The 27,784-nt window shown below is 40.2% G+C and overlaps 1 protein-coding gene across 2 annotated transcripts; it reads left to right on the top strand.

Moving 5' to 3' along the window:
• The first annotated feature begins 1,210 nt into the window (after positions 1-1,210).
• Positions 1,211-27,601, top strand: RDH10 (retinol dehydrogenase 10). 2 transcript variants are annotated; one of them, XM_039548911.1, is made up of 6 exons: positions 1,211-1,792; positions 2,264-2,499; positions 22,202-22,300; positions 23,641-23,786; positions 24,097-24,228; positions 26,162-27,601. In XM_039548911.1, exons 1-6 carry the CDS (start codon positions 1,501-1,503, stop codon positions 26,283-26,285), a joined length of 1,029 nt encoding a protein of 342 aa, XP_039404845.1. In that variant the 5' UTR covers positions 1,211-1,500; the 3' UTR covers positions 26,286-27,601. The 2 variants fall into 2 exon arrangements, with proteins under 2 accessions (XP_039404845.1, XP_039404844.1); XM_039548910.1 differs by having other exon boundaries at positions 1,213-1,792; positions 2,261-2,499.
• The last annotated feature ends 183 nt before the right edge of the window (positions 27,602-27,784 follow it).

The following is a 27,784-nucleotide window of genomic DNA, read 5'->3' on the forward strand; positions in this document are numbered from 1 at the left end:
GGGAGCAAGAGAAATTAGTGGAACTCTGAGCAGCAAAGGACTGTCCGGTGTAAAAAGCCGTGTAGACAGCAGGGCTGGGGATAAGGAATGCCAAGCTCTGTGTTTTTATTTGTTGCCAATTAACAGCACACAGAGGTGTCGGACGGCACTTGCACCTGAGAAGGCTATTGAGTGCTTTAGATCCTAGTTACAGGTGTATCAGTGTTCATTTATTTACAACATTGTTATTTTATGCTAATACAGATGTTTGTATCACTTGATGTCTTTAGCAGTATTGTAAAAGGGGGGATTAAAATCAGCACGCAAGAACACTTGCAATATCTACTGAAGAAAGAGGTTGTCTGCACTTTCTTCCAAAACTTTTGAACTCGAATTTCTGCTCAATTCGAGAGGCAGCGTTCACAAACAAAGTTCCAAGAACTTTTCTGTAAACTGGCGGCGACACAGGGAAGAAAGCGCAGCGTCGTGCACTTAAGGCACACGGCTGCAGGCGGGCAGAGGCAGTAGGATAAATCCTGCACACCCACGTTTGGGAAATCGCAAGGGCACGCTCTGGTCCTCCTCCTCTGGAACTGGCAAATGCCCTGGAGCGGGATGCTCCGGCGCCGGGTGGCCGCAGGGTGCCCAGCTACAGGGAGCGGCCGCTGTTACCGCACAGAAGAAAACACTTTCCGTGTGCTGGCACCTGTGAGCTCCTATTTTAGTCAGTGGCGGGTGAGATATCAGTGACCTCTGTACCTCGTTGACAGACCAAGAAACCATCGGGGTTTTCTTCAGCGGTTTCTCACAGCTCAGCAGAGGAAGCCCAGGCAGGCGGGTATCGGTCATCCTGCGGGGACCCGGCGGCTCCTGTGCGCTTCCAGCTTCCCTGCGTCTCTAGCCACGAGCACGAACCTTTAGCGCCCGTGCGCGTTCCTCTAACCCGTGCTGCGGCACCGCACCCGAGATGGCGCTCCGGCGGGGCGCGGCGCACCCCGGGACTTGTAGTCCGTACGCCGGGGGCGGGCTGGGGCGGGTTGGAGCCGCCGGGAGCCGCCGGGCCGCCCGCCCCGAGCAGCGCGAAACACCGGCCCCGTTCCCGTCGGGGACCTCCCCCGGCGGTGGGGCGGAGCGGGGCGGGGGCGGGAGTCCCGAGAATGCGGGGCGGGATGGGCCGGCCCGGGGGAGGGGCTCGGCCGCCCGGTCCGCCCTATATAGAGGGGCCGAGCGAGCAAGATGTTCACTGCCAGTAGCGGGGCCGCGGGCGGGACGGCTCAGGACGGGGAGGCGGCGAGCGGGCAGGCAGCGCTGTGTCCGGGCTCCGTCCTTGGCGTGTGTGACTGAGGCGGGGCGTGGGGCTGCGAGGGCGAGCGGCACGGAGAGGGGGAGCTGGGCGGCGGGACCCCCGTGAGCGGAGCCTCCCTCGGTGCCGGCAGCGGGCGGTCCTGGGCAGCGACGGCTCCAGGTTGGGGAGCCGGGCGAAGAGGAGGTTCCGTGCCGCCGGCCCCGCGGTCCGGCAGCATGAACATCCTGCTGGAGTTCTTCGTGGTGACTTTCCGAGTGCTGTGGGCGTTCGTGCTGGCCGCGGCCAAGTGGCTGGTGCGGCCCAAAGAGAAAAGTGTGGCGGGGCAGGTGTGCCTAATCACTGGGGCGGGCAGCGGCCTGGGCCGCCTCTTCGCCCTGGAGTTCGCCCGGCGCCGGGCGCTGCTGGTTCTGTGGGACATCAACACGCAAAGCAACGAGGAGACGGCGGGCATGGTGCAGCATATCTACCGGGAGATGGCCGAGGAGGCGGCCGCCGCCGCCCCCGGAGGTAAGCGGCGGGCTCCCCGCGCTGTCCCCGCCGCCCTCGCCGCTCACCTGCCCGGCCCCGGCCCGGGTCTACGCGCCTGGCGGGTCCAGCCCGGGGCAGCGCTCACCTGCGGCGGGCCCTGAGAGCGGCTCTGGGCTGGAGCCCGCTGGGTGCAGGGGTACCAGACGCCCCGACCGTGCCTTTGCCAGCCAGAGCCGGCCCTGTGCCCGCAGCGGTGAGCGCAGACATGCTTCGCGGGGCCTCGGACTCCAGCAGCGGCCTTAAAACCTGCAGCTTTTCTTAAAGCACGTAGCAGCGGTAGTAAATAGCCGGCACCTGGTGTACTGCAGTGATACTAAAATAAATAGAAGTTTTGGTGGTTTGGAATTGTATTTGCTGTTTCTGCTTGACTACTTGTTTGAATGTCAAAATATGAGCAAGAACTTTATTGCCCCCCACCCCTTCTGTTCTCTTATCTGTGTTCTTTAGTAGCTGGAGATGGAGAGAACGATGTGCTGCCCCATTGCAACTTGCAAGTTTACACGTACACCTGTGATGTGGGCAAAAGAGAGAATGTCTACTTGACAGCTGAGAGGGTCCGCAAGGAGGTTGGCGAGGTGTCTGTCCTGGTTAACAATGCTGGTGTGGTCTCCGGGCACCATCTTCTGGAGTGTCCTGATGAGCTTATTGAGAGGACCATGATGGTTAACTGTCATGCACACTTCTGGGTAACTATAAACTCCTTTCTGCTGCCCTTTTTGGTAATTAATATTAGGAAATGAACTGCTGTTACTGAACTCCTATCTCCATGAGTTTTGCACTTGCTCCTTTTCACTTGTAAGATCACTGCTTTGAGTGTTTCTTAATTTGAACTGACTGTTCTGTTTAACAGGAATGCTGGTATTAAGACTGTTAGCAAATAGTTTTAAATCAACTGTATCCTCCTAGAATCCAGAGTTCTAAGTCTTGTGGCCGTTTCTGTAGCTCTGGATATTAAATCCTTTTTAAGCAATAATCTCTGAATCTGCTTAAAGGTTGTTACTGTTAATGAATGGCTTCTCAGTCTTGCTCACATACTCTTCTGCCAGCACATTAGCAGCTTTAAGATGCTGCTTTAATGATGGTTACAATAGCAAACTTGTGTATTTCTGGAAAAAATCTTTAAAACCCCTGCTGAAAATGTTGTTTGAATTGCCTTGGAGGCAAATTGCTCCTTTTGAAGGCCGAGAGGAAAGGCGAAAAAGATTTCTCAAGACATCAAGCCAAGAACACTTTTTCAGGAATCCTGTGTATTTGTCCTCATAGCTTTCTCTAGGGGCTGCCTGTAGAAGTAAGAAAATCTTAACTATGGTTTCTGGGATGGTATTGTGTCCACAACCAGCAGATCCTAATTAAGGAGAACAAGTATGTGATCTTACTCTTTGTCTATCTAAACCTTGTTTTCCCATGTGGTTTATTTTTAAACCCATGGTGGTGTGGAGTTACATAAATTGGAGTGTTGAAGGAGGGCATGATGCACACTTGGTTTAGCATTAGCTGTCAAACTGAGACCATTGTTAGTATTAAAACTGTTCTTTGATTCCTCAAATAAGGTTATGAAATACACTTGCATAACAATGAAAGGATTAAGCAATCTGAAGTATACTCTGACTTAAACCTTCTTTGACTGGTCTTACCTTTTCATAATAAAATTTTGTAAAATGCCTCATCTTCAAAACATAGAAGGCCCTCCCAAGCCAAACTTTTTTAACATGGAAATGAAATGCTGTTTCATAACCCTAAAGGAGCCCCTTCAAATCTGCACTGTGAAATACTTAATGGCAGAGCAGTCTCTTTCCAATGTATTGTAAAGCTTGCAGAGAGTGCTTAAACTTCAGTGCACAGGAGATAGTATGTTTAGAAACTCTTTTAAACTCTGAAAGTATACATTTTAAAGCAGCCTGAGAGGTTAGGAGAATGCTCATGTGACTTCTTATAATTGGGAGTTCTGTGTGTTCCCCTTAATAAAAGTTAAATTGGTGTTCAATCCAATAGAGATGTGTAGTATATTTAATGACTGTTATTGATGTGTCTTAAATGTTGAATTGACAGTTTCCAAGAACTCTAAATTATGACATCACCATGAGTTAAAATATGGGAGGATCCTAAATTCTCCAGCTGTTCTTCCTTCAGGCCTAAGTCATACACTTATTTATAACAGTTTCAGAGACCTTTTTAAAGCACTCTGTGTGTTCCCTTACAGTAATAGAAAACTAAACTTAGAGTCTAGTATTGCTGTGATTGGGTTTCCATAACAGTTCCATTCATCTCAAAATGTTAGTGTGAAGTGACTTTAAAATTAAAAAAAAAAAAAAAAAACCTTCAAGAAGGTATAGCTGTGTCTGGACTGCGGAACTTGAGATCTTGGCTTTAGTTTTAAAGGAGTAGTCAACACCCTTTAGATTTAATTGAGGATCTGTTCATATGTAAACTTCCTGTAGATTCTGTGTCCTGCTTTGCTTTTATTTTTTGCTGTTGGCAAAGCTCTTTGCCTTGTATTCCCCTTCATGATCCCAGAAGAGGTTGGCTTGACCAATAGTGGGTGGACTTCTGTTGAAAGTAATACTACTTAATTCATAAGATATCATCTGAATCAGCTGATTTGAAGCCAACTTTTTTGATGCAAGTCAATGCTGACTTAAATAGAACAATGTGTCTAGATGTGTGAAGTCTTATACAGCTAGCCTTTTCCATGTCAGCTAAACTGGTGGTCCAAAAGCAAAGCTAATACTCTGGAGCATTATGTAGGCTTTTAAGTATTCTTGGAGGGCATTTAGTCCAAAAAGCTGTAAATGGACTTTGTGAAGACATGGATCTTGCATGTAATATTGCTTCAGTAGTTAAGTGTCTGTACTTTCTGGGGTTTTGGTGTGTTGGTTTGGTTTTTTTTAATGTGGTTCAGGGGAAATTCTTTTTCATCCCTTGATCATTAATCAAGTCTCAATGTGTTTCTATATAAAAACTGAAAATAGGGCTCTAGTACTGTCCCTTGAAACATTTGACATCAGATTAATTGCCTGTTCTCCACGCAAAATGCAGCTGATCTGATCTTGCTTTTATGTTAGCAGCTACTATCAGAAGGCTGCCCAACTTCTGCAGTAGGCAGTGACATGAAAATCTGTCACAGTTTTGCTGTTGTGACTCCAACTGGGCTGTGTACCATATCACAAACTGGCAGTCAAGAGCCTTAGCAGCATGCCACAGCCTAAACAGATGCTTTCCATTTTGCTGACATGCATGATTTGTGTAATCCTTCCTATGAGTGTTCTATATAAACATGTCACCACTGCATCATGTAGCAATTTCCACAGTGTAAAATCCACTGCAGTATTAAAAACCTGTTATTTCATGCTGTGATAACTTGAATGCTTCTGATATTGAAAACATAGGGACAAAATCCATTCCCAGTTTGAAATAAGCCAGCTCTGGTTTACTGTAATTTGCAGATGCATAAAATTGTAGCAGGAATGTAACACTATCTTTCCTGCCAGTCTGTTGCAAGAATAATAACTTATTTGGCTGCACTTGTCAGTTATTAGAACTGAATTTCTACAGACTAGGAAATTTTCTTCCTGTGATGTGTCAGGATTCAAATTAAAAAATGTTAAGTCACAATATAACTTAAAGCTGCTGCTTAATCAGATTTTAGCAAACGTAGGAATAGGATTATTGTTGTTTTACAATAAAGCTTAAGTATCAAAATACTGTGTTTAGGTAATGGCACTGTATTGAATAAAACTACAGACTCTTAATTTTGAGAGTCTTGTACCTACTCTAACACTTTTTCTGGAAGAACAATCTATTGCTGCATAAGTAGATATTAATATTAGACATTGCTATAATACCTGGGCAATCCTTCTAGTTTTGGTCACTGGGGAAGAAGGCAGGGCAATGAGCAGGTTCTGAAATTCTGTGACATGCAGATCCTTCTGTACAACAAGTCTTCAGTATTCAGCTCTGAGAGATCAGTGATCTGTGCTTCCCTATCCTGTGGATACTCCGAATATTTCAGCTTAAAGCTTTCCTCCTAGAGTTCTCTTCAACTTACCATAAGGGGGAAGCAAAAGCATTCTGCTCCAGCTCTGTCATATTAAAAAAAAAAAAAAAATCCATATATAGAGAGACTAGGACCCAGAGTTTAAAGACTTGTGTACTGCTTTCTTAGCTGGAATAGTTTTGTTCATTTATTTTCAGCTGCTTGATTTTTTTGAAGGTATGCTGGCATCTCTGTAGGAGTTGAAGTAATTTTTTAGATTGCCCAGCATTGGTACAGGGGGAGATAAATACTGATTAGAGAGAGAAACAGTACTCAGGTATTTAGGGCATTCATGAAAACCTCTAAAATTTAAATATACCTTGGGAAGATGGTTAATACAGAGTTACTGAATCAAATACCCATTGATGCAGCTGCTGTATTTATCAGTCTCCTTAGACTGACAGGATTGCTCATTGCTGATTATTCTTATTTGTAATGTATCAGTGTTTGTATTGTTGTTTTCTCTTCAAGCTCCCTGGTGTTAAATAAAGATCACTTATGCCTATAGTTTTAGTTCAAATACAGAAGTATTACACATTGTGTACACAAAGAATCTTCTACAGAAGAAAAAGCAGCTTATGTTATTTGAAGCTATACCCTGCTAAGTCCTGTGTCCTGTTGGCATAGTAGTTTAATTTTTGTTATCAAATTTAGGATTCTAGCAGCTATGATCAAGTATAGAGACAATATTCCCCTGACAGGCCACTCAGCTATATTTAGTATTTTGGATGAGTGGAGTTAGCTTTAATTGGTTTTTTTCCATTTTTTTAAAATTTCATGATGGTGTACCCCAAGATGCACAAGTCCACTTAAAAAGTTTAATCTACATGTTCTTGATGGTTTTTTTTTTTTTTTGAAAAGTGAGTTGGATTAAGTTCAAGTGAATCATTTGTATGTGATCCAAAAAGTATCATCAAAACTACCTCTTCCTTTGCACAATTATTCCAACTACATGCCACCAGTAAATTACCCTGGACAGCACATGTGTTTCATATACTGTGGTAGCATGCTGAGTAGTGAGTATGAAGGAAAAAGCAATCATACTCTTAGCTGTGGAAATAGTCATATTAGTCATACTTAAAACCTATAAGTGCTTTGGTATGGTTCTGCTGTTCATATGTTTTTGAGTTCATTTCTCAAAAAAATAGAGGGAATCTATCAAATGAGAATATACTATCTTCCAGATGCTGGCCCTAGAAAACTGCACTTTTGCATTTTATAAAGCAGTGTACTTAACACGGGTTTTGGAAAATAAAGGGGTGGATGTATATTTCTGGAGTTAAAGGAGGCACAAGACTACTGGTTCAGAGCTTTCCTCATGAATTTACTTTATGATCTATGAGGACTAGCAATGTGTCAAGCACTGTTGTCAGTGACCAGCATGCAGTCTAATTTTGTAGCCTGTATCTTGCAATTTGTGTATATCTGTAGCTTAGCTTTGTAATCATGTTTTAGTTATAGTGATCACTTCAAAAACTTCCATGTTTTTTCTTGGTTATTTTTAAAGTTTTCTCTTCCTTTTTTAATGGGGGCAACAACCCAAACCCTTTAATTAGATACCTGTATGTCTGAGCTTTGACCATAACACCAATCTTATTCCAGTTTCAGAATAGTAATGGAAGAGGATAAAAATGAATCTTTAGGCAATGTACTCATCTGAAGAGTCAATGCGCATAATTGAGCATGTAGGGATGGGGTGGTAGTTAGGTCTTAGTCTTATGCAAAACGCCTCTTCATTTGCCTTGTGTAGGAATCGTGAGTTTGAGCATCTATAATTGGGATTCCACAGTGCTGCCCACCAAACTGTAGTTGTTCCACATGTTTCTCAGCTCTAGTCCCTAAGGGCTATTAAGTCTGTTCTGTCCTGGTTCTTCATTGTCTACTGTATCTTGATGATAAATAAGTAGTTACATGTCAAGGAGTGTGAGCAGAATAAATTACAGTACTCTTGGTTAGTTAGCAACGCTCAGGGCTGTGTGAAAATCATATTGAAGATTCTCTGAATGTGTTACAACACTAGCCTTCCTACATATACTTTCTGTGCTAGAGCAAATCCTTGTGTGATGGAGAATGCTGACTTCTTTTCTTCAAATGACAGCTGAATTTGTGCATTTCCCTTCCCTCTCACTGATGATGTGAAGTATTTGATTTTCATCCCAGTCAGGTAGCAACTCTAAAATGACCTTCTGGAATGTTTTCCTTAAACTGGTTCAGTTACACCTGAGCTTTTGCGACAACTTCTCTCAGATGTACTTTGGAGTTTAATTTGCTGCACCATTTGAAGGGTGCATGGATCTTCGTTTCAGCAGAAAATAGAGATTCTCAGATTGTGACCCATGGATTGTTCATTGCCTGTAGATTGGTGTCCAAGATAGTAGCATGAGGTGTGATCAGACAGTTACTTCCATGCACTAACCTATATTAAGCTTGAAGAATTTAGGTGAAAAGAGTAATATGTTCCATGGAAATGAATTCTGAAAGTTCAGATAAGGAAAGGGGAAGTTGTCCTGAGGAGACCGTGCCAAGACTTCTCAGACTACTTGAAACATATCTGACGTATTAGTTATTAAGTTGCTTGCAATTCTACGTCCATCTAAAATGAAGCTGGAGTTGCAATATAGCTTGCAGAGGTAAGGCACTTGGGATAATGTCACTTTAGCCTCCTGTGACTTTTTCTGAGGGTTGGAGACTTGTCAGCAAACTGTGTGAATGTTTCCAGGATTGCTAATCTTTGAAGGCATGGCCCTGCATGAGTGATCAGTGTGATGGTTATATTCCTCCTTCTTACGGAATACAGTAGATCAGCTGGATAAGCAAAAGCCTCTGACCTGGCTTTGGTCTGCAATTATGCAGTTACTTGTGAAGTATTTGGGGAGACAGGAAAACCTTGAATGTGATGATAGTCTTTGCCAGTGTGGTGCTTAACCTTGCTACAAGTGGAGAGAGCAGCTCTTCAATGTTTCAGTGAAATACTCATCTAAAAGCCTATGTGTATGCCTTTCTTGTCCTGTTAGGAGGGCAGTGGAGTTTAAAGTTCCAGATTCTTCCATCTACAGGTAACATCCACCTTTACTTTATGAAAAGCAGCTAAGTTAATGTTGTGTTATTATGTTATTAACTTTCTGTAATAACCAAATGACCATAGCAGGATTCTAGAAGACAGCTGTGTTCATGTGCTCAGTGGTGGAGAAAAGCAACCCTAATTATGATGCAGCCAAGTGTCCTGCTAACCTCATGTTTGCATCACTGCCTAAGACCTGTCTTAACTGATCTGTGTGGGTAAGCAATCCTTTTTCGTAGCTCTCAGTGTCATCAATTACTCTGACTAGACAGGCTGAGGAAAGATGAATGTTATGTTTTCTAGCACTGTCCCTGCCATTTTAACACTGCACTTCTTAAATCTTTTCTACTTTTATCCTTATCAGCTGTGAACTATTATTCTCTCCCAATGTTTCTCATGCTTTGATTTCACTTCTGGGGGTTTTTTGAGGGGAAGAAAGGTTTTTGTTATGTATCTCTAGTACTAAATCTTTCCACAGTTTTCTGTATGTAAAAGCCAGTGCATCACTCACTTGATAAGCCTTGCTCCCTTTGACCTTTGAGTTTTCTGGCTATTGACACTGATGGTAAAACTGAGTTACTGATACCCATCTGTCTTTTGTGAAAAATGGCAGATATCTTTCTGCAAAGGCAAACTGAAGCTGTTTTACACATGATGCTGTATGCTTTTACCTGTGGTCTTAGACTTCATGTGTTAAAAATTGCAGTCTTTCAAAATGCAGTTACAATATAGGTGAGTAGGTGTAGACTTTGAGATCCGTAGAATGTTGGGGGTTGGAGGGTTTAGTTTGAAAGAAGATATGTCACAAATGGGGGAGAGATTTACATCTGTGCTTACACTTCTGAATGAACACTCTGTTCTTGTAAATAATTATATTAGTATAATGATTTATATGTCAGTCAAATTAACACTTGACATGAGTGAGATATCACAACTGTGATGGGAGGGCATGGTAGGCCAAGGAATGCTGGAGCAGCTGTGGAGCTGAGGTGGCTTACTTGGTGTGAGCCTTTTGAAATTCAAGTTTGTTTGGCTGTTGAATTCTGCACCTAAATGTGCCCTGATGCTGGTTGCTTCTGCCATCTGTTTGAACTTGTGTGACAGCTTCTTGAGCACTCCCCTTTTCAGCATTATTTTGAAAAAGCTCGTGAGTGCTTGTTTAAAAGTAAGTTGTCCAAAATTTCTGTTGATTTAGGACAAAACTACAAGGAAGCTTAGTGGTGGCAGTATGTCTTGTGGGACCATCCCTTGAATCTGCATCTTACCTAGCACTAGGTTTTATATTCAGCCAACGTTTGGGTGAGCTAGTTCAGCTCACTAACTTTTCTGCAGGGCAGGGAGGAAAGCTGCTAATTTTCTTGTCCAAGTTGAATCATTTTTCTATTTGGAGACTAGAATCACCTCATCAGCATTTCAGACTTGGAGTGGCCAGTGTGGGGGGGAAAAGGTGAGGAGGAATAGGATAAAATCACATAGCTGAACAGGGCCTTTGTGACTATCCTAGTGAAACCTCATTCTTGAACCTTTTTTTTTTATTTTTTTATTTTTTTTTGAGTAAGATTTACATCCTCTAAATAATTAAGTAGTCATAAATGATTCCAAACTGTAGCAAATCCTCCACTGGCATAAGTCTGAACCTAACAACATGACTTCAAAAGAGATGGCAGTATTTTAATTACAACTTTTAAAAACCCTTAGATAAAGGCAAGCTAGTTTACTGTATACGTCAGATAATGTTGTGTTAACAGCTTTAGCTTATTTACCTTGAAACAATACTATGATTGCTGTTGTGTATCATCAAGAGCAATGATCTCTGTGCCTACTGCACTGTTTGACTTCTCTGGAAATCAGTTGTACTAACACAGAATGTGGAAAAAACAGGCTGGAGCCATGTTTCAGCTTGTGGGAAATAAGCATAGTTTCCACAGACAGGCAAAGGAAGTATTTCTCTCTTTGAAAATTCAGCCCCTAAGAAAGTGAGTCGTTTGCTGATGTTTAAAATGCCTGTGCAAGCAGAATCTTTGAAAATTGTATTAGTTGGTGGTTTAGTCACTGTATGAACTGGAGTCTTTTGATCATTTTATCCTTTGTTGGCTCATGAAGCAAAAGTTTACCTGCTAAGACTATTTATGTTCTGCACACCCTTTTGTGGAAGGATGGGGAGAAGTATGAAACAGAAACACCTGGGTTTTTAAAAACCCAAAAACTTCATGCATTTTAAAAATGTTGCTTCTTGTTCAGTGAGTTACTTCACAGGAAGTCATAGTCTTTTAGGGTCTTATTATTTCCTAAAGAAATACTGAAGCTAAATCTCTGTTCAGCTATATCATCTTCCCTAGTTTTCTGTTTCCACTAAGGAAGACTGCTATGTGGAAAGGGAAACTTTCCTTCTAGTCTTGTTCCTCTTGTGAGATACTTGGTTGTAGCACAATAACTTTCCTTATTATGAAGCAATTGATTTAAAACAATGACTTGGGGACTGAGTTGGGCAGGATGAGTAAAGTGACTCAGCTTTCATCTGCCTGCAAGTACTCTAGCAATTGCATTCTTATGAAGGTACTGGCCTTAAGGTATCTATAAAATGAGACAGTCCTTTTCTGCTTAGCCACTTTTTAAAAAGCCTGCTACATAAATCATGAATGATGACTTCATATTTTCCTTAAGTAGTTCTGACAGTACTGTTCTCTAGTAATGTTTTGGAAACCTGTAGACTAAAATACCAAGTTTTACTAAATATTCCAGAAGATGACTAAGCTTATGGCAAGCTGGAGAAAAATACATATTTAAAAGTTGGATTGTGTTTTTGTTCACTGAACAAAATATTCTGAGCTCTTATCTAATTGTTTTTTCTAAAATTAATTTGTTATGTGGATTTTTCACAGACTCGTAGGAGCATGTTTTCATTTTTGTCAAGATTATCAAATAGCTGGCAATAAATAACTGCTCTCCAAATGGTTGGACATTTGCTGCAAACTTGTGCTAATGAAGGTGAGGGACTAATGTGTTTGTTACACTAATGTCAACATAGCTCTGAAACACTACAAATCCTTTGACACAGCCATTTGTCAGTATATAAACAAAGTAGAATTTCTAGTCGCTTGACTTAAGCAGGGGTTAAATCACCTTTTGTGGAAGGGAGTAGGCAAGTGTTAACTTCCTGTGTCACTTGAGTAGAAAATTCTAAAGTAATTTCAAATTTGACATTTGAATAAGCCTATTTTTAGGTCATCTTTACTGATCTGCCTGTGGAAGAATACAAGGTTGGTGGTGCTGCCTTCTTCGACTGTAATTTAAATTCCTGAATTTGCAGCAGTGTATCTATGCTGTCACAGCCACATTGGAGCTCTGTGTTAGTCTTGGCTCTACAGAAAGCTCAAATAGATTTGGTAGATTTGAGCAGAAGGATTCACTTTCTTTAAGCTGTATCTTAGTTTTCAGTGGCTGCCAACTGTGTAATACTTCATTTAAATGAATTGTAATTGTGGTTTGATGGCTGTGATAGTCTTAGAGTAGAATGAGATTAATATTTATGGAGAAGAAATATCAGCTTGTCTAATAAAATGCCTTTGAGCAGGAGGGAAGAGATCAGCTTTTGAAAGTTAATACTTTGAAACATTCAGTTCTCATGCTTAGATGTGCCCTAAATTTGTGCTGTCTGAAAAAGTCTGCAGGTACACTTTTGTTCCACTTCGTTCCACTCTAGACTTGCTTGTTTTTCAGTGTAAGGCAGACTAAATACATAGCTGGGCCTCCAGCAGCCCTCTTACCATGTCATCTTACCTCTGCTGTTCAGTCTCATCTTTTACATTAGTTTGGCATTTCAAGCTCACAACAAACATCATTGGCAATTTATGTTTTGCACTTTTACACAGCTTAAGCAGAGATACTTTTTCCCTGTTCATTGCTAGCTGTCAAGAATCTAATGTGTGATTGCTCTGACCAAGCTTTAAAACCATTAAAATTCAAAGGGGGGAAAAAATGTTTGTGAGGGCTCAGAATGTCCTAAAGAAGCTGGCATGGTAGTGTAGTTACTGGAGGGCTTCTAATAGCCAGGGGGACATAATTAGTTTTTGAAAACAGTACGGTATGTGTATGTGCTGAACTTGGCTGAAAATATGTTAATTCCACAAGAAATTCATCTGGGGGCTCTACACTGCTTCATTGGGCCCTCCCTCCAGCTGGAAGGACTTGAGACCAAAGGAGAAGGAGAAATGGAAGTAGAACAGACACTGTTTCAGAGCAGGATAATTTATTGCAGGCAAGAGCTCCTGTCAGAGAGATACAGGAGAGATGTAGCAGAGGAATTGGTGTCCTTTCCAGTTAGTTAAGTTTTTGTCGATAAACTTGCAGTTAACATAGTGGTGAAGAGTGCAAGGTCTCTGCTGGCTTATGAACCCCTTCCTCTGTGAGAAGAAGGGGGAATGGGCTGTTGAGCAGGGAATTGGTGTAGTGAAGTGAAGAATCACAGAATGACTGAGGTGGGAAGGTCATCTGAAGGTCATCAGGTCCACCTCCCCTGCTCAAGCTGGGCCACCTAGAGCCAGTTGACCAGGCTTGTGTCCAAACAGCTTTTTAATACCTCCAAGGATGATGATTTTCACCACCTCTCTGGGCAACCTCTGAGAATGTACTTCATTTTCCACAGACATATGAAATCAAACATTTGCAAACTCTGGAGGGAAGAAGTCCAAATATATAGTTAGTGATTGAAGCAGTTATGTATACTGCTGCATATATAGGAAGCACTTACACATCAGCAAAGGAGTATCTGCAAGTACAGGTGACAGTGGACAAGTTGGTGTGCATTTATGGTATTCTGTGTATACAAGCACGTCCTTTAAAGGCAGCTAGATGTTTCCACAGAAATGACTGGTTGCATATAGACATTAAAAAGATTGGACACTTTTTAAAATTATTTCCATCCTCAGATGTCACGCCTGTCCTGTAAAACCATGTCAACCTAAAATCTCTTAGGAAGAAAAATTTCGAAGTTCTCGGGCAGAAAGGTGGAGACTGCATACCAATAACATAAAGGCTCTAAATTCCATTTGCTAATATAATGATAACAAGGGTAGTTCAGCTTGAATACCTGAAATTCTTCATGCCCAGAAACTATATGAAGTAGTGACTCTTAAACAGAAGTTAAATGTTCTTAAGGAGAAATCAGGGCTACCTTTGCCTGTGTTCTATGTACCTAAACCCCTGCCCTAGGTTATGCTGCACACAAAATCTAGAGTGATGCAGTGGTGGGGGATGCAGAAAAGCTTTACGGAAGAGACCTTGAAGTCTGATTAGCAATGGAGCAATATAAAACTTACAGTGATACCTTTTCCACCTTGATGCTCAAGAGGAAAGTTTCTGAAGTCAGAATTGCATTATTTAGGTAGTGTTCTTGAGTACTTAACCTACACTTTAGATGTACTACACAAAGCTGTTTTCTACCCCAGTTTGGGGTAAGATCACAGGAAATTAAACCCTTAGAAGAATGGCGGGGGAGACAATGTGGCAATGTGATAAGGCAACAGTAATAAAAGCTTCTGTTGCAATATCCTTCTGTAAGCATTTTTCATATCCCTCTCTCTGTAGACACAACCTTTTTCAGCTAAGCCTTATTAACAAACTATACAAAAGGCAATTTAGTCAGGCAATGTTCAGTGCCCTAGGCATAGCATAATTAGTTCTAGTAGTAAAGAGTGGAAATCAATGATTAATGTTTGAGAGATAACTAGTGGTATTAGTTTCCTGTGTGCTTTTTTTTTTGTTTAATAGCATTACTTATCTTATCTTTGCTGTAAACAGCTTTGTGGCACTATTTAATTCAGTTTCAGCTTTGTCTGATAAACTTAACATGAGTTAACTCATGTAAAAGAGGAACCACTATGATACCTGAACTCTTCATAGGAAAGAGTGGTGACTATTGGCTTTGAAAACTGGAGAAATTCTGGAACTGAACCCTAAACAATACAAATACTAAACAATGTAGTAATGTAAATATGGGCTGTAGCATACTTGTTCTTTAGCAAATGGTGTGACAGATGCTTATTGCTACTAACAAACCCACTCACAGCCTTCCATAAATAAGATTCAACCTTATTTTGTACAACTTTGGTGCTTCTTGGGTGTTTTAATATGTCTGTTGAGGAGCAGGGGATTTTATGTTTGTAGATTGGTCATGAGGGTAGAGAAAATTGCTTCCGTAAATTAATAATAAATTATAAACCAAGTGATTCAAGTAATAGCTTATGTTTTTACTTATTTAAGACTTCATGTACTTCAATGCAGTATTTCATGCAGAGCTGGGAGAGAAGAAAAGTATGCTTATTTCTTGGTAAATTAAATACAGTTTTAAATTAACTGATGTTTCTTTTCATTTGTGATTTACTTTTTTAGGGTATTTATTTTATTACCTTCACTTCTTAAACTGAGCAGATTTATCTGTAGTTTCACTCTGTCTGCTAATGTAGGCTATCCAAGGTATTGGGGAGTGTATGTGTGGGTTTGCTTCTGTGTTACTCATCATCATTACAGACTTTTGTTTAAGTCTGTTTTGTTCTTTCATGAGCTCCTGGTTGCAAGGCAATCTTAGCATTATTACTGTGCATGTATGTTAAGCATTAACTGCTGGTGCAGTTCAGTATTAAAGGAATCCCTGTGGCCCCAAAACAGTGGGTTTTTATGTGAAGGACAGATAAACCTTTAGCGAGAACTTGAAGGTTGTGTTGCCTGCCAGGAGATAAATAACAAAGGGACTTCTTTTGAGATGAAATATTGGAAGGTCTAGCTTTTTTTGTTCTGAATGCAGGGCTTGTGCAAGGCACACTTGAGGATAGTCCTTGAATAGTTTCTGGTTTCGCTTTCAACATAGCCACCTAGGGAAGCTTGGCTTAAAGATGTCATGCTTATCTCCTGATCCTTTTTGATTCAAAAGGATATGGGTAGTCCTATCAAAAAATTAGGAGAAATGTGACTTTATTTTTTAATTCATTACTCTAGGAAGACTGTGTAATTCTGACCTATATTTCATTATTATTTCTTGAGAATAGAAACCAAAGATCAAAAATAGTTCTAATTTCCACAGCTATTCAAATATTTACTTAGACAGTGGCTAATTATCCAGAAGGGGCCCAGCAGTTCTTGAAAACAGTCAGTAGAGACATCTGAGGTCCTTTAAAGTACAGCTTTGGTCCCTTGTGTTAGCAAGGTCATCAGCAGTTGTAGACTTCCGTCTGCCTGCTGTATTCAGCCTGTTACTGTCAGAGCCACATCCTTTGTATTGTGTGGTCTCTCTAGTCTTCAGCTCCGCACTCAGTATTTTCCTGTAGTCTTACTGCAGTTACTAATCTCACCTTAAGCTAACATTTCAGAGATGCTTGTAGAGGGGAATTCAGGAAGGATGTGGGGACTACGTGGGGAAAGTAATTGAGATGATAGTGCAAATGACAAGTAATTACTCTCATTTCTCTTTGAAACCAAATAAAAAAGCTAGAAGGAAAATAAATGGTTAAATGCAGGCTTGCAACTTCATCCTTTGGTGCGTGAGAAGGCATTTTGGATATTATAATGCCTACTTTGGATAAATCTTCCTATGAGAGAGTTCTGGGGTATATTTTCAAGGCCTCTTCTAAAACCATTTGGCAATGACTTCCCCTGTAATCCTCTAAGTGAGGTTTTAACCTGTGTTTATAAACTCCATGTAAAGTGGCTGTTGTCTGAAATAAGCTGGGCTATATGATTGTAGCCAAAAATAACTTCAGTATGTTTACTGATAAGCTTGCCATTGAGGTTTTCTGCCTTTCAGGCACCTTCCTTTCCTTTTTAACATATATAACGTTGCCTTAGTGCAATACCACATAGTTTGGACAAACCTACTATAGGTAAGACTGCCACAGCCTGTGTGCAGAAGAGTTAGAGGTGCTCCTTTATCAGACCCTTATGCATTTCTTCTCAGATACTGGAATGGAACAAGAAATTGGGGCACATGGAAATCTCTGTTTGGTTCTGTGGTGGAGTGGGTGGCCACATGCTGTCCTGCACAGGAGTAAGAGAACTTGCAGTGTGTTGTGCTGTAGGCTGTGAAGAAGAATGGGAAGAAAAGAAGGCTGAATGTGCATGCTAAGGGAGAGAGAGAAAACATGTTTTTTTAGATAAAAAACTTTTCTTGTCACTCTTAGTTAAACTAACTAGTTAATGTGTGGCAGCAGGCTGTTTATGGTCTCTGGTACCTTAGTTCCCAGAGGTGTCTGGATGTGAGTCCTTGACTAACCACACCAATTTTGCTTCTTGGATCTGCCTGAATAGTTTTTAACATGAAGATGAAACAATACATTTACCCAAATGTTGCACTCATTTGTGCTGTCAGGCAGCTGCTCTGGCAGTCAGGAATAGCTGTGGCTTGGCAGAAAATGTTTTCTCTGTTATATCAGTACACCACTGTTATGTATAACTAGTGATGTAAAAACTCGCCTCTTTTGATAAGCCTCAAAAAAAAAAAAAATAACCATGCTCCTTACCTGAAGGAGCTGTATAGGAAAGGAGCTTTGGCATGTACTTTGGCATAAAGGTACCTTATAGTAATACAGCTTGTTTATGCCATTAAAATAGTTTAAATGGCTGTTGACAGAAGGCAGAAAGTATGAAGGAATTTTTTTGTATTGAAAAAGAGAAACTTGAAGGATCTTATGTGTTTACCTGTTTATTTCTTTCTTTGCTATAAAGGCAACTCTCTAAACATGAGGTAGCACATACTTTTCTACTTTGGTGTGCTTTCTGCATTCAATATCCATTGTCTTGAGCTGCATACAGCTAACATTGTTTTCTGTGGATGCTTGCTTTCTTCTTTAAGAATAATTAATCTGAAATTTAATTTAAAAAATCACTTTCCCAAACACAGTATTTCTTCATATTCTCATTTGCTGTATTTAGACTAATTTGTCTTGACATTGCAGCTGTGCTGCTCTTTGTGTTGCACAATCTTTTGAGTTTTGTTTCATTAAGAATGGAACTAAAGAATTTGGGGAAGGGGAGGGAAGAAGTGCTAGACTGTTAGAAGTTAATTTGCCGTAAACCAAAATGTTGAGAACAGATTACGAAAGCTATGAAGTGACATGTAAATGCTTGTTCAGTTTCACACTTAGTGAGAAATAAGTCATTTAAGCTGGGTGCACATGAGATAGAAGTTTGGTTACAGCTGCTGGGAATAGTTTGGTCTTACTAATATATTCAAAATCATAGAGGAAAATGCTCAGAAGATTGGGAATTGATCTCTACATTCCAAAAAACTTAAAGGCTGAACTAGCTTGAAAAACTAGCTCTACTCTGTTCACAACAGCTTCATATGCTCTGTCTATCCTACCTAGATTCTGTCTGTCTGAAGTATACTGCAGGTTAGAAAATTCATGTTTTCACTATGCTTTTGGGGTTTGCTTTTTGCTGTTGGGTTTTTTTTCCTAAATAATAATTTTAAAAAAGAGCTAATTATGAGTTAAGAAGATGCTTAACTTGTATTTCCTGATGTTGAACACTGCGTAATTTCCCTGACTGTTCACCCTGATACATCACAACACAATTCCTTTCACCCTCTATATTCTACTTACTGGTTTCTCCTCACTGTTGAAAACTGTGGTATGTTTGTCATGAATAAATGACCCAGCTCTGACTTTAAATACTTCTGTGTTTTGGTTAAATGTCTTCCTCTGCAGCTGTGAGAGTAAAACTGAGTTTCAAGGATCAAACCAGAAGGCAGATAGTTTGATTAAACCACTTGACTTGATTTGAATTATTTTGAAGACCTGGTTCGTGACCTCTAATGCCGTGGACAAAACCCATCTTTTGCTTGGTGTCTTCTAATACTTTTTTTTATGGAGGATTAGCATGTCCGTGCATCACCTCAGAAGACTAATGTGGGCTGTGTACCTGTTCAGACAAACTCCAGATGGGAAGGCCACCCAGGAGGCATCTTGCTCCAAACCAGTCAAACTCTTAACTAGTTTGTCAGCAGCACAACAAGCACACAGAAGACTTCAGGTCTGGTAGGCAGATGTAGTTGAAGCTGAAAGAAACTAGAAGCAAGAAACTAGGTTGATCTGGTTTATGTAATGGGTAGAAAAACTGGGAACCAGAGTATGGAGGAAGCTGCTTTGATCAAGGAGGTGTGCAGTGCCAGAAACCCAGTAAGAACACTGATTTATTTGGGGATTGCTTATACCACGAAAGAATAACTTCACTTTGGGATTGTTTTTCCCAGCGAGAGGCGGCTGGGAGGAGCAGTGGGCAAGCCTTTACTCTGAGCCTGGAAATGCATCCCCCGGTAGGGTGTGTCTGCCTCTGACAGTGCTTGTTTTCAAGTGCTGACTCCCAGCTGCTGCAGATGGCTGGAGGATGGCAGCAATCGAGATGACTTTCTCTGACATCCATTTAGTGGAGATGCTGATAGTTGACTACTAAGTTTTCTACGTATGGTAGTTATGCTATCTTTGTAGACTGCCTCAGCTTCAGGTTTTAGGTGGATTTTCAGGATAATGTGCCATGACAAAGTATAGGGGCTTGCTCTGAACAGGCTGTCTCAGAGCACTGAGGTCTCATGCAGAGATTTCCATGAATTTCTAATTGTCTTTAAAGCAGAGGAGCTGTGGTTTTTTCCAGTGTAGCCGTAAATGGCTTTTAAGAGATGACTTACATGAAGTGACTGTAGTTCTGCTGCTGGGAGTTGTTCAAGTCTGCAGTTGAGATGCTGAAGACATCACCCAAAAGTGTCCGCAGCAAGTTGTATTTGTCATATGCCATTTTCATCTGGTTGAAAATGGGTTACTTGAGCCACAAGCTCTGAAAATTCAGTTTCTATAATATTTATGCTTTGAAACAGTATAGCATAGTTGAGTGGGCTTTCTGAAATTTACTAGTCTGGTTATGTTGCATATTTATATATATATATGACTCTAAAAATTCTCTTCCTCAGCCAAGCTAAACATAGGCACTTATGGACACAGTTATAGTTCACCATATTAACAACAACAACAAAATAAAAAGAGGAAAAAAAGCAGTGCCATATTAAAGATAATAGCTTGGTGCTCTTGCTCATTCATCTCTTGGAAGACAATACTGATTCATGTCTTGAAAGTGGTAGGAAAAAAATCTGTTACTACTTCTTTCCCTTCTTTTTCTCCCACAAGACAAACTCCAAGGCCCCTTTTCTGTAGTTGTTGTGGTTTGCAGCCAGAGCTCCAGTCTGCATTATCAAGCTTTCTGGCAATGTGAGGTGGCAATCAGTCATTCCAATGTGATGTGGACAGATAGCTGAGACGTAAGTGGAAACTGCTGATGGAGCTGACAAATGTTGGGGAGTGGAGTAAATTGTTTAGCAGGACTGAGCTGGGAGCACGGATGTCTTACAGGGATAGCACAGAGGATTGGGGTTAGCGTGCACACCATTGGTGTTGCAGTGTGCAAGGCAGGCTGCAAATAAGGAACACTCTGTAAAACTTCAGTGCTGTCCAAGCAAAGCCTCTTTTTCGGATGGTGCTGCCTGATGATGGCTGGGCTTTGTTGCCATGCAACATGGGAACAGAGGCTGAAACTGTGTGCCTGGCACAGATTAGTTTAACAGCAAACTTGTCCGAGGCTCTGTGTTAGAGTGTCCTGGTTTGAGATTGAGATCCCTGCCATAAGGAAAGAAACAAATGCAAGGCAGCTTGCTCTCAGATTATTTTTTATAATTAGCTTTGTTATGTAGTTATGACAGAATCTAGGAGCTGTATGAATCAACAGTAGAAAAGGCAAGGAGTCAGGAGGTCTGTTAATCTTCTATCATCTGCCAGCTGTCCAGTGAAAACACTTTTTGTGTGGTGTTAGGAGGTCTGGATTAGTCATTTAACACCTGCAGGCAAAAATGTTGTACAAGAACATGTGAAAATCATTAGAGCAAAACTGTCCTGACGTCTGTGATTGGAAAATGCAGACCGCGTAAGAATGGAATTAGATGGATTCAGCTGTAGTTTGCACGTCTTTTTAAGAATGCAGCTGACATGACTTAGACCAACAATTAAGCAAGTAGGAAATACTTTGGGGGCATTTGCATGCTCTGAGTTTGGATACAAATTACATGAGAAGAGTTGGTTTTTGGGAGGGTAAAGCATTCATGGTATTGACTGAGTTCAAATAGATTAGTAGCTCTGTCACTAATAGATTAACATATTAACTAGGCATGTTTGTGATTAAAAAGCATTGTCTGAAGTTCTTGGGCAATTTAAAAGTGATCTCATATAGTACACTGACACTCTAAAAGCTGAAGTACATCATAACTACACATACCATTTTGCTATTTTATCAGTTTTTTGTAGTGTATTAACTAGGTGCTCTGGTTAATACTTATTTAAAATAAGGAAGTGTTGAGTCAGCTTCCAAAGAGAGATATGACAAAGATAGGTATTCTGGTAGGGGTGATCTTCCAGCAAGTACCTTCAATATATTGCTACAAATTTAATTTTTAAAAGGTGTTGACTCTGACTCAGGTTTTTAAATGGAAACAAACTTTGTTATAATCAAAACATAAAAATTGGAGGTTAAAGTTTCATCTTGAGACTTGCTTTGGGTTTATTTAGTTTTATTTTTAAACTCTTAAGGAATCAGTAACAGAAATGTGTATCTTGTCTTTTTAGCTGTAGCAATGCCATGGATACTAATGAAGATGAAAAGTAATTTAAACTAGCACATGTTGACTCTATTGTAGGTAAAAAGTAACATCAGCAAAAACTCTGCCTCTAGTATTTCTTTTAATATAAAATGCCTAAGGTGATAAGTTATACAGATAAAACTTGCCATATCTAACTTAAAAAACACTGTCAATAATTAGAACTGATGATTGGTACTGGTCTCAACAGAGATGTGCTGGATGGTGTAATTAAACACTTTGCATTTCTTTTTCTGTCTTTAAAAAAATGACTTCCATTTTAAGGTCAAATTATCTCCTTCTGATAACTAGTCTCTTGTGGAAAAATAAACACGTCTGAGCTCAATTGATCCTTTAAACTTGGGATTTCTGGATACACAGTCTTTGCTGCCATGCTGTCTGAATTCAAAAACAAGCTGTAGATTTTCTGTTAGCATTTTTGACAAACTCAAGTTCAAAACCTGTACAATGATTGTATTTCTATATTCTTGATAATAAACTGAGAGATTCTGAGAACTCATTGCTAATGTAACTTGTTTATGAAGTGGTTTTTTATGTAGTTTACATGTGCTTTGTTTTTTGGTTTTATTTTTGGTTTGTTTTCTTTGTTTTTTTTTTTTTACTTTGTAGACCACTAAAGCATTCCTTCCCAAGATGCTGGAAATGAACCACGGACACATCGTGACAGTTGCAAGTTCCTTGGGGTTATTCAGTACTGCTGGAGTGGAGGTTTGTTAGACTATAATGAACAAAAAATTTGGCACTTTTTGCCAAAGACAAGTTTTTTCATATTATCAGCTAGAGGAAATAAGGTCAAATCTTCAAAGATATTTGGAGATTATGGTGCTGAGTACCATATCAGCGCATGGCTCCCTATGAGTGGGAGCCACAGGACTCGGGCAGGCATTGTATTCATTTACTTGGATGGTGGAGTTGGCACTTAGAGCAAAAGCCTAGGATGGCTGGGGGTTTCAGAATGCCAGGTGATCTTTGAGTTACCTGATAAATTTAGGAACTTGAAAGGTGCCATTCAACCTACTCCTGTCCAGATCTTCAGTGCAAAGCTTGAAGCCAAAGGCAAGGGCTTTCAAAAGTAATGCTTCTTGTTTCTGTGAGGAAATGACTGCAAACCTTCTAGAATATATGGCTCACCTGCTTCACTAGCAGCTGTTGGAGAACTCCAGTTTGTGAGACTTGTCTGGTGCATAAAAATAGGTTAGGATTAGCACTTGTCCTGTTTTTTGAGTCATTAATACAAATGCAAGTGTGAACAAAAAGCATTCAGTTAGTGAAAATTAATTAATGTGTCTAATATAATAATGGTCATATTACCCCATAAACAGACTTCTTTGCATATAAGTAAGGCTCAGTCCAGGACCTTAAACTGCAGTGTTTCATAACATGAATGAAGATGGTGTAACTTAGGGCTTTTTAGAGTGTTTACTGTCTTGAGAAAGCTACAAGGAATTTCCTAGACTGGGTGTGACCACCAACAGAGGTGGACACATCTGACTGAAAACACACTAAATTCAGCAACAGTAAAAAATTATTGCATAGACAACAGTAGCATTTGAATTATTTGTGTATCTCATAGAAATACTTAAATCTTGATTGTGTCTTCTGTTGAAACTAACCTTAAAAATAACACTTTTAAGATTTTTACACCTATGCCCTGCCAACTCTTTAAACTTTTTCAAATCTGACCCAAGGTAGTATTAGGTATCTCAGTCCTTTGTTGCACCATTTATTATTAAGCAAACTGGTAATTGGAGTAACTTGTCATGTGAGCCTGCCTGATTCAAAGACTTGAATCCAAGGTAATATCCTCCTACATTCAGCTTTCCTGCTTTCATGATTCTGTGCTAATTACCTCAAAAGTAAAGTGATAAATGAGTTGATGTGATGCTCTATTCAGTGGGTGTCTTTTGTTGTTGCTTTGAAAATCTGTGCAGAATCACCTCAGGTATGCTGGCTTTGAACATCATTCATATCTGTCCTTTTTAAGTGGGTTTTTTTTTTTTTTTTTTTTTTTTTTTTTTTTTCCCCTGCTTCGTTCATTGCCAACACAGGATTATTGCGCCAGCAAATTTGGAGCTGTAGGTTTCCATGAGTCTTTGAGCCATGAATTGAAGGCTGCTGAAAAGGACGGAATCAAAACTACTTTAGTCTGCCCTTATCTTGTAGATACAGGAATGTTTAGAGGATGCAGGATCAGGTGAGTAGAATTCTCCTTCTGCTCTGTGCTGGTAGTGTCATAAAAGTATTTAGAGGTAACTCAACTGTTACCATAAAAATATTTAAATAAATATTATCTCCTTTAGTATATGTAAGTGTTAGACTCAAAAAGAGACTTTCTGAATTCACTGTCTTCTGTCCTTTTGTACAGAGGCAATGCAAGTTTTGAGCTATAGTCTTTGTAACTTAACAATGAATATAAAAAAGTTCCAAAGAAATTGAGTTAACTGTTCACTGGGGTCTGTGGTCTTTTATGTATCGTATTAATCCATCTTAATCAAATGTTCCAGAAAAGAAATTGAGCCTTTTCTTCCACCATTGAAACCTGAGTACTGTGTGAAGCAGGCTATGAGAGCCATCCTTACAGACCAGCCAATGATCTGCACACCTCGCCTCATGTATATGGTCACCTTGATGAAAAGGTAAGAATTGAATTTCCAGTTCTTTGGCAATGCAATCCACAAAATACATGAGCGTGCCCAGTTTCTGGATACAAACACCTTCCCACCCACACAGGCCATAGGTGCCATGTTGTTAGAATTCATAAGTCTCTCTTGGCTTGCATGCTTGTAGGTTGCTTGCTTGGGAAGCTTCATTTAACTGAGATCCTGTGTATCTATGCATCTTTGTTTTAACCTTCTTGTATCTTCCATCCTCCTTAGATTCCTATTTTCTTTTCAACAGACTCTTAATTCCATTGTTTGAGTTCCTCTTTAGGAATGGCACATGAGGCAGCTACCAGCAGAGGAACCTCTAGCTGCTTGTCTCTAGAACCAGTGTGTGAGAAGGTCCTGCCTGCAGATTCTTCAGAACTTGCACAGATGTGGTAGATAAACTGAAAATTGGTACTTCCAGAACCAATTTTCAGAGTCTAAGTTTGGTGGAAGGGCTATTTAAAGGAATTACTTCTTTCATTCTGAAGCACTGCAATTTTAGGATGAAAACTGTTTTAATCTGTAATCAGGTTGACATTTCAATGATGCAGGATAATACAGGAGCTGCTTCAATTCCTGTGATACAACATCACTTGAATTCTAGTTTATGGAGAACAGCTTCACAGGCCTCTGTGTTTTGTTTTAAATCTGTAGCGTGTAGGGGGAACCTATAAAATATAGCATTGTATTATTTTCTTTCTGCAAGGGATGGTTGAAACTGACCACCCTGGTGATTTTTATTCTGCTTATGAAGTGGTTGTTCTCCTCTGTCTCAAGTGTCTCTTGGTGGACAGGCTCACCAAAAAATAGTGAGCTGTGAGCTGCTCACATCTTTCCTGGAAGAGATGTATGTGTCTATTCTGACACCAAATGAAGGCCACTGTCAGTATCTTTAAGAACTAACTCCTTCACCCAGAAGCTCAGAGGGTGCTTCAGTGCTTCCTGCACAAGCAGTGCCTGATGCAGCAACAGCCACATCAAAAGCCCTTCGGGTTTCCTTGGTTCAACACTTCAGCTTCCAACAGGGAGATCAAAGCTTCTGCATAATCCATGCCCCAGGCAGCAGCCTTTAGATCAAAGGCCCTCCAGTCACTGCACAAGCAGTGCTGCTGGCACTGAGGACACCTGTACCAGTGACTATGTCTTGGTGCTTCAGTGGGCATTACTCCTAATGGCTGGAGTTGCACTGCTTGCCACTGAATAAGTGCCTGTTGCTATTTCCAGGGGCTGAAGAATCCCATTTTAGTCCTTCACTGGAGCCCCTGAGTATTACACTTGAAATAAAAACAGTATTTTGTTCATGTGAGAAGGAGGGGAGGATCTGTAGCCAGGTATCCATCACATAATCACCTCCTGGAATTTTATCTGGAGGGGGGGGAATTGCTCTCTTTACTTTGGACCTTTCTTTTTGAGGATGGATGATTGAGTTTAGAATATAAATCAAGGTTGTTAGACATCTGGTGATCAAAGAATGGCATTAACTAACACTAATCCCACATTAAAGAATATCTTAAATGTCTGATGACCTCTGCTGATGTGGCTTTTAGCAGATGCTTTGCTTTTACCAGGCTTTCTGTGATGCCCTTGCCTCCCCCCATCCCCCCTGCTCCACTTCTTTAAAACAAGCTATCACGCTGCTTGTGAAGAAACAGAAAATCTGGTCTAAGATGGACACGTGAATAAGCAGCTTCTTTCTCCTTTCTGCTTGCCTGTGTGGTTGGGACTCTAGAATTTCAATTCACTCTGAAAGTATCCCTATGAAATAAAAATCCCTTAAGTCTTTTAAGAAGACTCTCCAATAGGTACTATATTGCTTTTAAGGAGATCAAGTACATAGTGCATGTAAGTACATGTACTTAAAAGTAAACAGAGTTTTTGTTTTATTCTGTCTTCTAACAAATCTCTAACTTCTTTTTCCCAGTATTCTCCCATTTGAAGCAGTTGTATGCATGTACCGATTTTTGGGAGCAGACAAGTGTATGTATCCTTTCATCGCTCAACGGAAACAGGCTACAAACAACAATGAAGCAAAAAATGGAATTTAACTGTTTGGGATGGACTAACATTTATAGGTGAATGCAATAATGCTACATGACTGAATTGCAAAGTGCACTTGCATCTAACAGATGCAAATGTCAACATCTTACTGTGGCATTCTCTTGGGTCCTAAACCTGTGTATTGAACTCTAAAAATCAATGGATTTTTATATACTGTAAATAAAACTGACTAGAGTACTTGGGAAATGTGATAGGTAACTCAAAAGAATTTACAATGTAGCTGCCACCATTGTCCTTTAGAATATCACTGTATGTACAGAAAACTAGTCATACTACTTGTTGTAGGGATGCACTGTGTGATATCTCTTCCTTAGTCTGCCAAGGCTTCTAAGAGCTGTCTCCGACCAGAAGATGCAATGTTTCAGAAATGGTTTGACTTTCCTTATGTTATTTAGGAAGGGAGGGAAATCTTGCAATTTAAGCTACTACTCATGATCTTATAGCAAATTCAAGGACAGTTTCTGAATGCATCTCTTCATTCGTTCACCCAAGTTCTCTAAAGGACACATGGCCAAATTGTGGTGTAATTCTCTTTTGTTGCAACTATGTGTGTTCTATTTAAACAAAGATGAAAAGAAATTTGTAAATCTCTGCCGATTCAAAGGCAAATGAATGTCTTACATACTCTCAGAGCAAACTTGTACTGGGCATCTGTTTTTTTAGGAATGCTGTCAGTGATTTAATCTGACTTTTTTTCAAGTTGACTTAATTTGAAATATGCTCTGTTCCATTTCCCTCGATATGTCAGAGTCCAATTTACTATTATGGACTACAGTTTATTTTCTTCCTCCTCATTCTTACTTCTGACAGAGTCCTCCCACCCCCTAAGGAAGCTGTTGTCTTAAATTCTCTAACTGGACTTGTGCCTAAAAGACAAAGCAACTCAGCTGAGATACAAACCGTTTATGTAAGTGCTGGTCATATGCCAATTATTAGCAAAGGCAAAAATAGAATAATGCCTGATGCAACTCTACATTCAGAATATGAAAGGGTGTAAAGATTTTTTTTGAGTTGTACTCACATTGTAGAATGGCAAATGACATTTTTACAGTATTTTTTGTAAAGCAAACAATTTTGTGCCTTGAATTTGGTAATCTGTATTAGTGAAGCATTGTAAAAGTGAAATTCTACCTCTGTATCTTAATGTATACCATCCACTTGTAAACTACTATCAGAAAAATTGTGATTACTTTTTTAGAATGTCTTGTTAAATAGTGACCAATGCCTGTGGTTATTAAAGTGAGCCACCTTTTCCTTAAAACAGTGACTGGAATGTTTCCTTCAAAGACTGAACTAACACGAATTACTTGTGCCTGTTCCACAGCTCTTTGGTGTCAACACAGATCAAATATTTATGGCTCAACTCCTGTATCCACTTTGTCAGTTACATGCCTTACAGTGTAATCTCGGAAGACTATCAGTAGGTACTGTGAAATTGGGCTTTAGGAGCTGACAGTTTTGTCTATCTTCTAACCTCACTGATGAA

This window comes from Corvus cornix, chromosome 2 (assembly GCF_000738735.6).
Source record: "Corvus cornix cornix isolate S_Up_H32 chromosome 2, ASM73873v5, whole genome shotgun sequence".
NCBI lineage: Eukaryota > Metazoa > Chordata > Aves > Passeriformes > Corvidae > Corvus > Corvus cornix.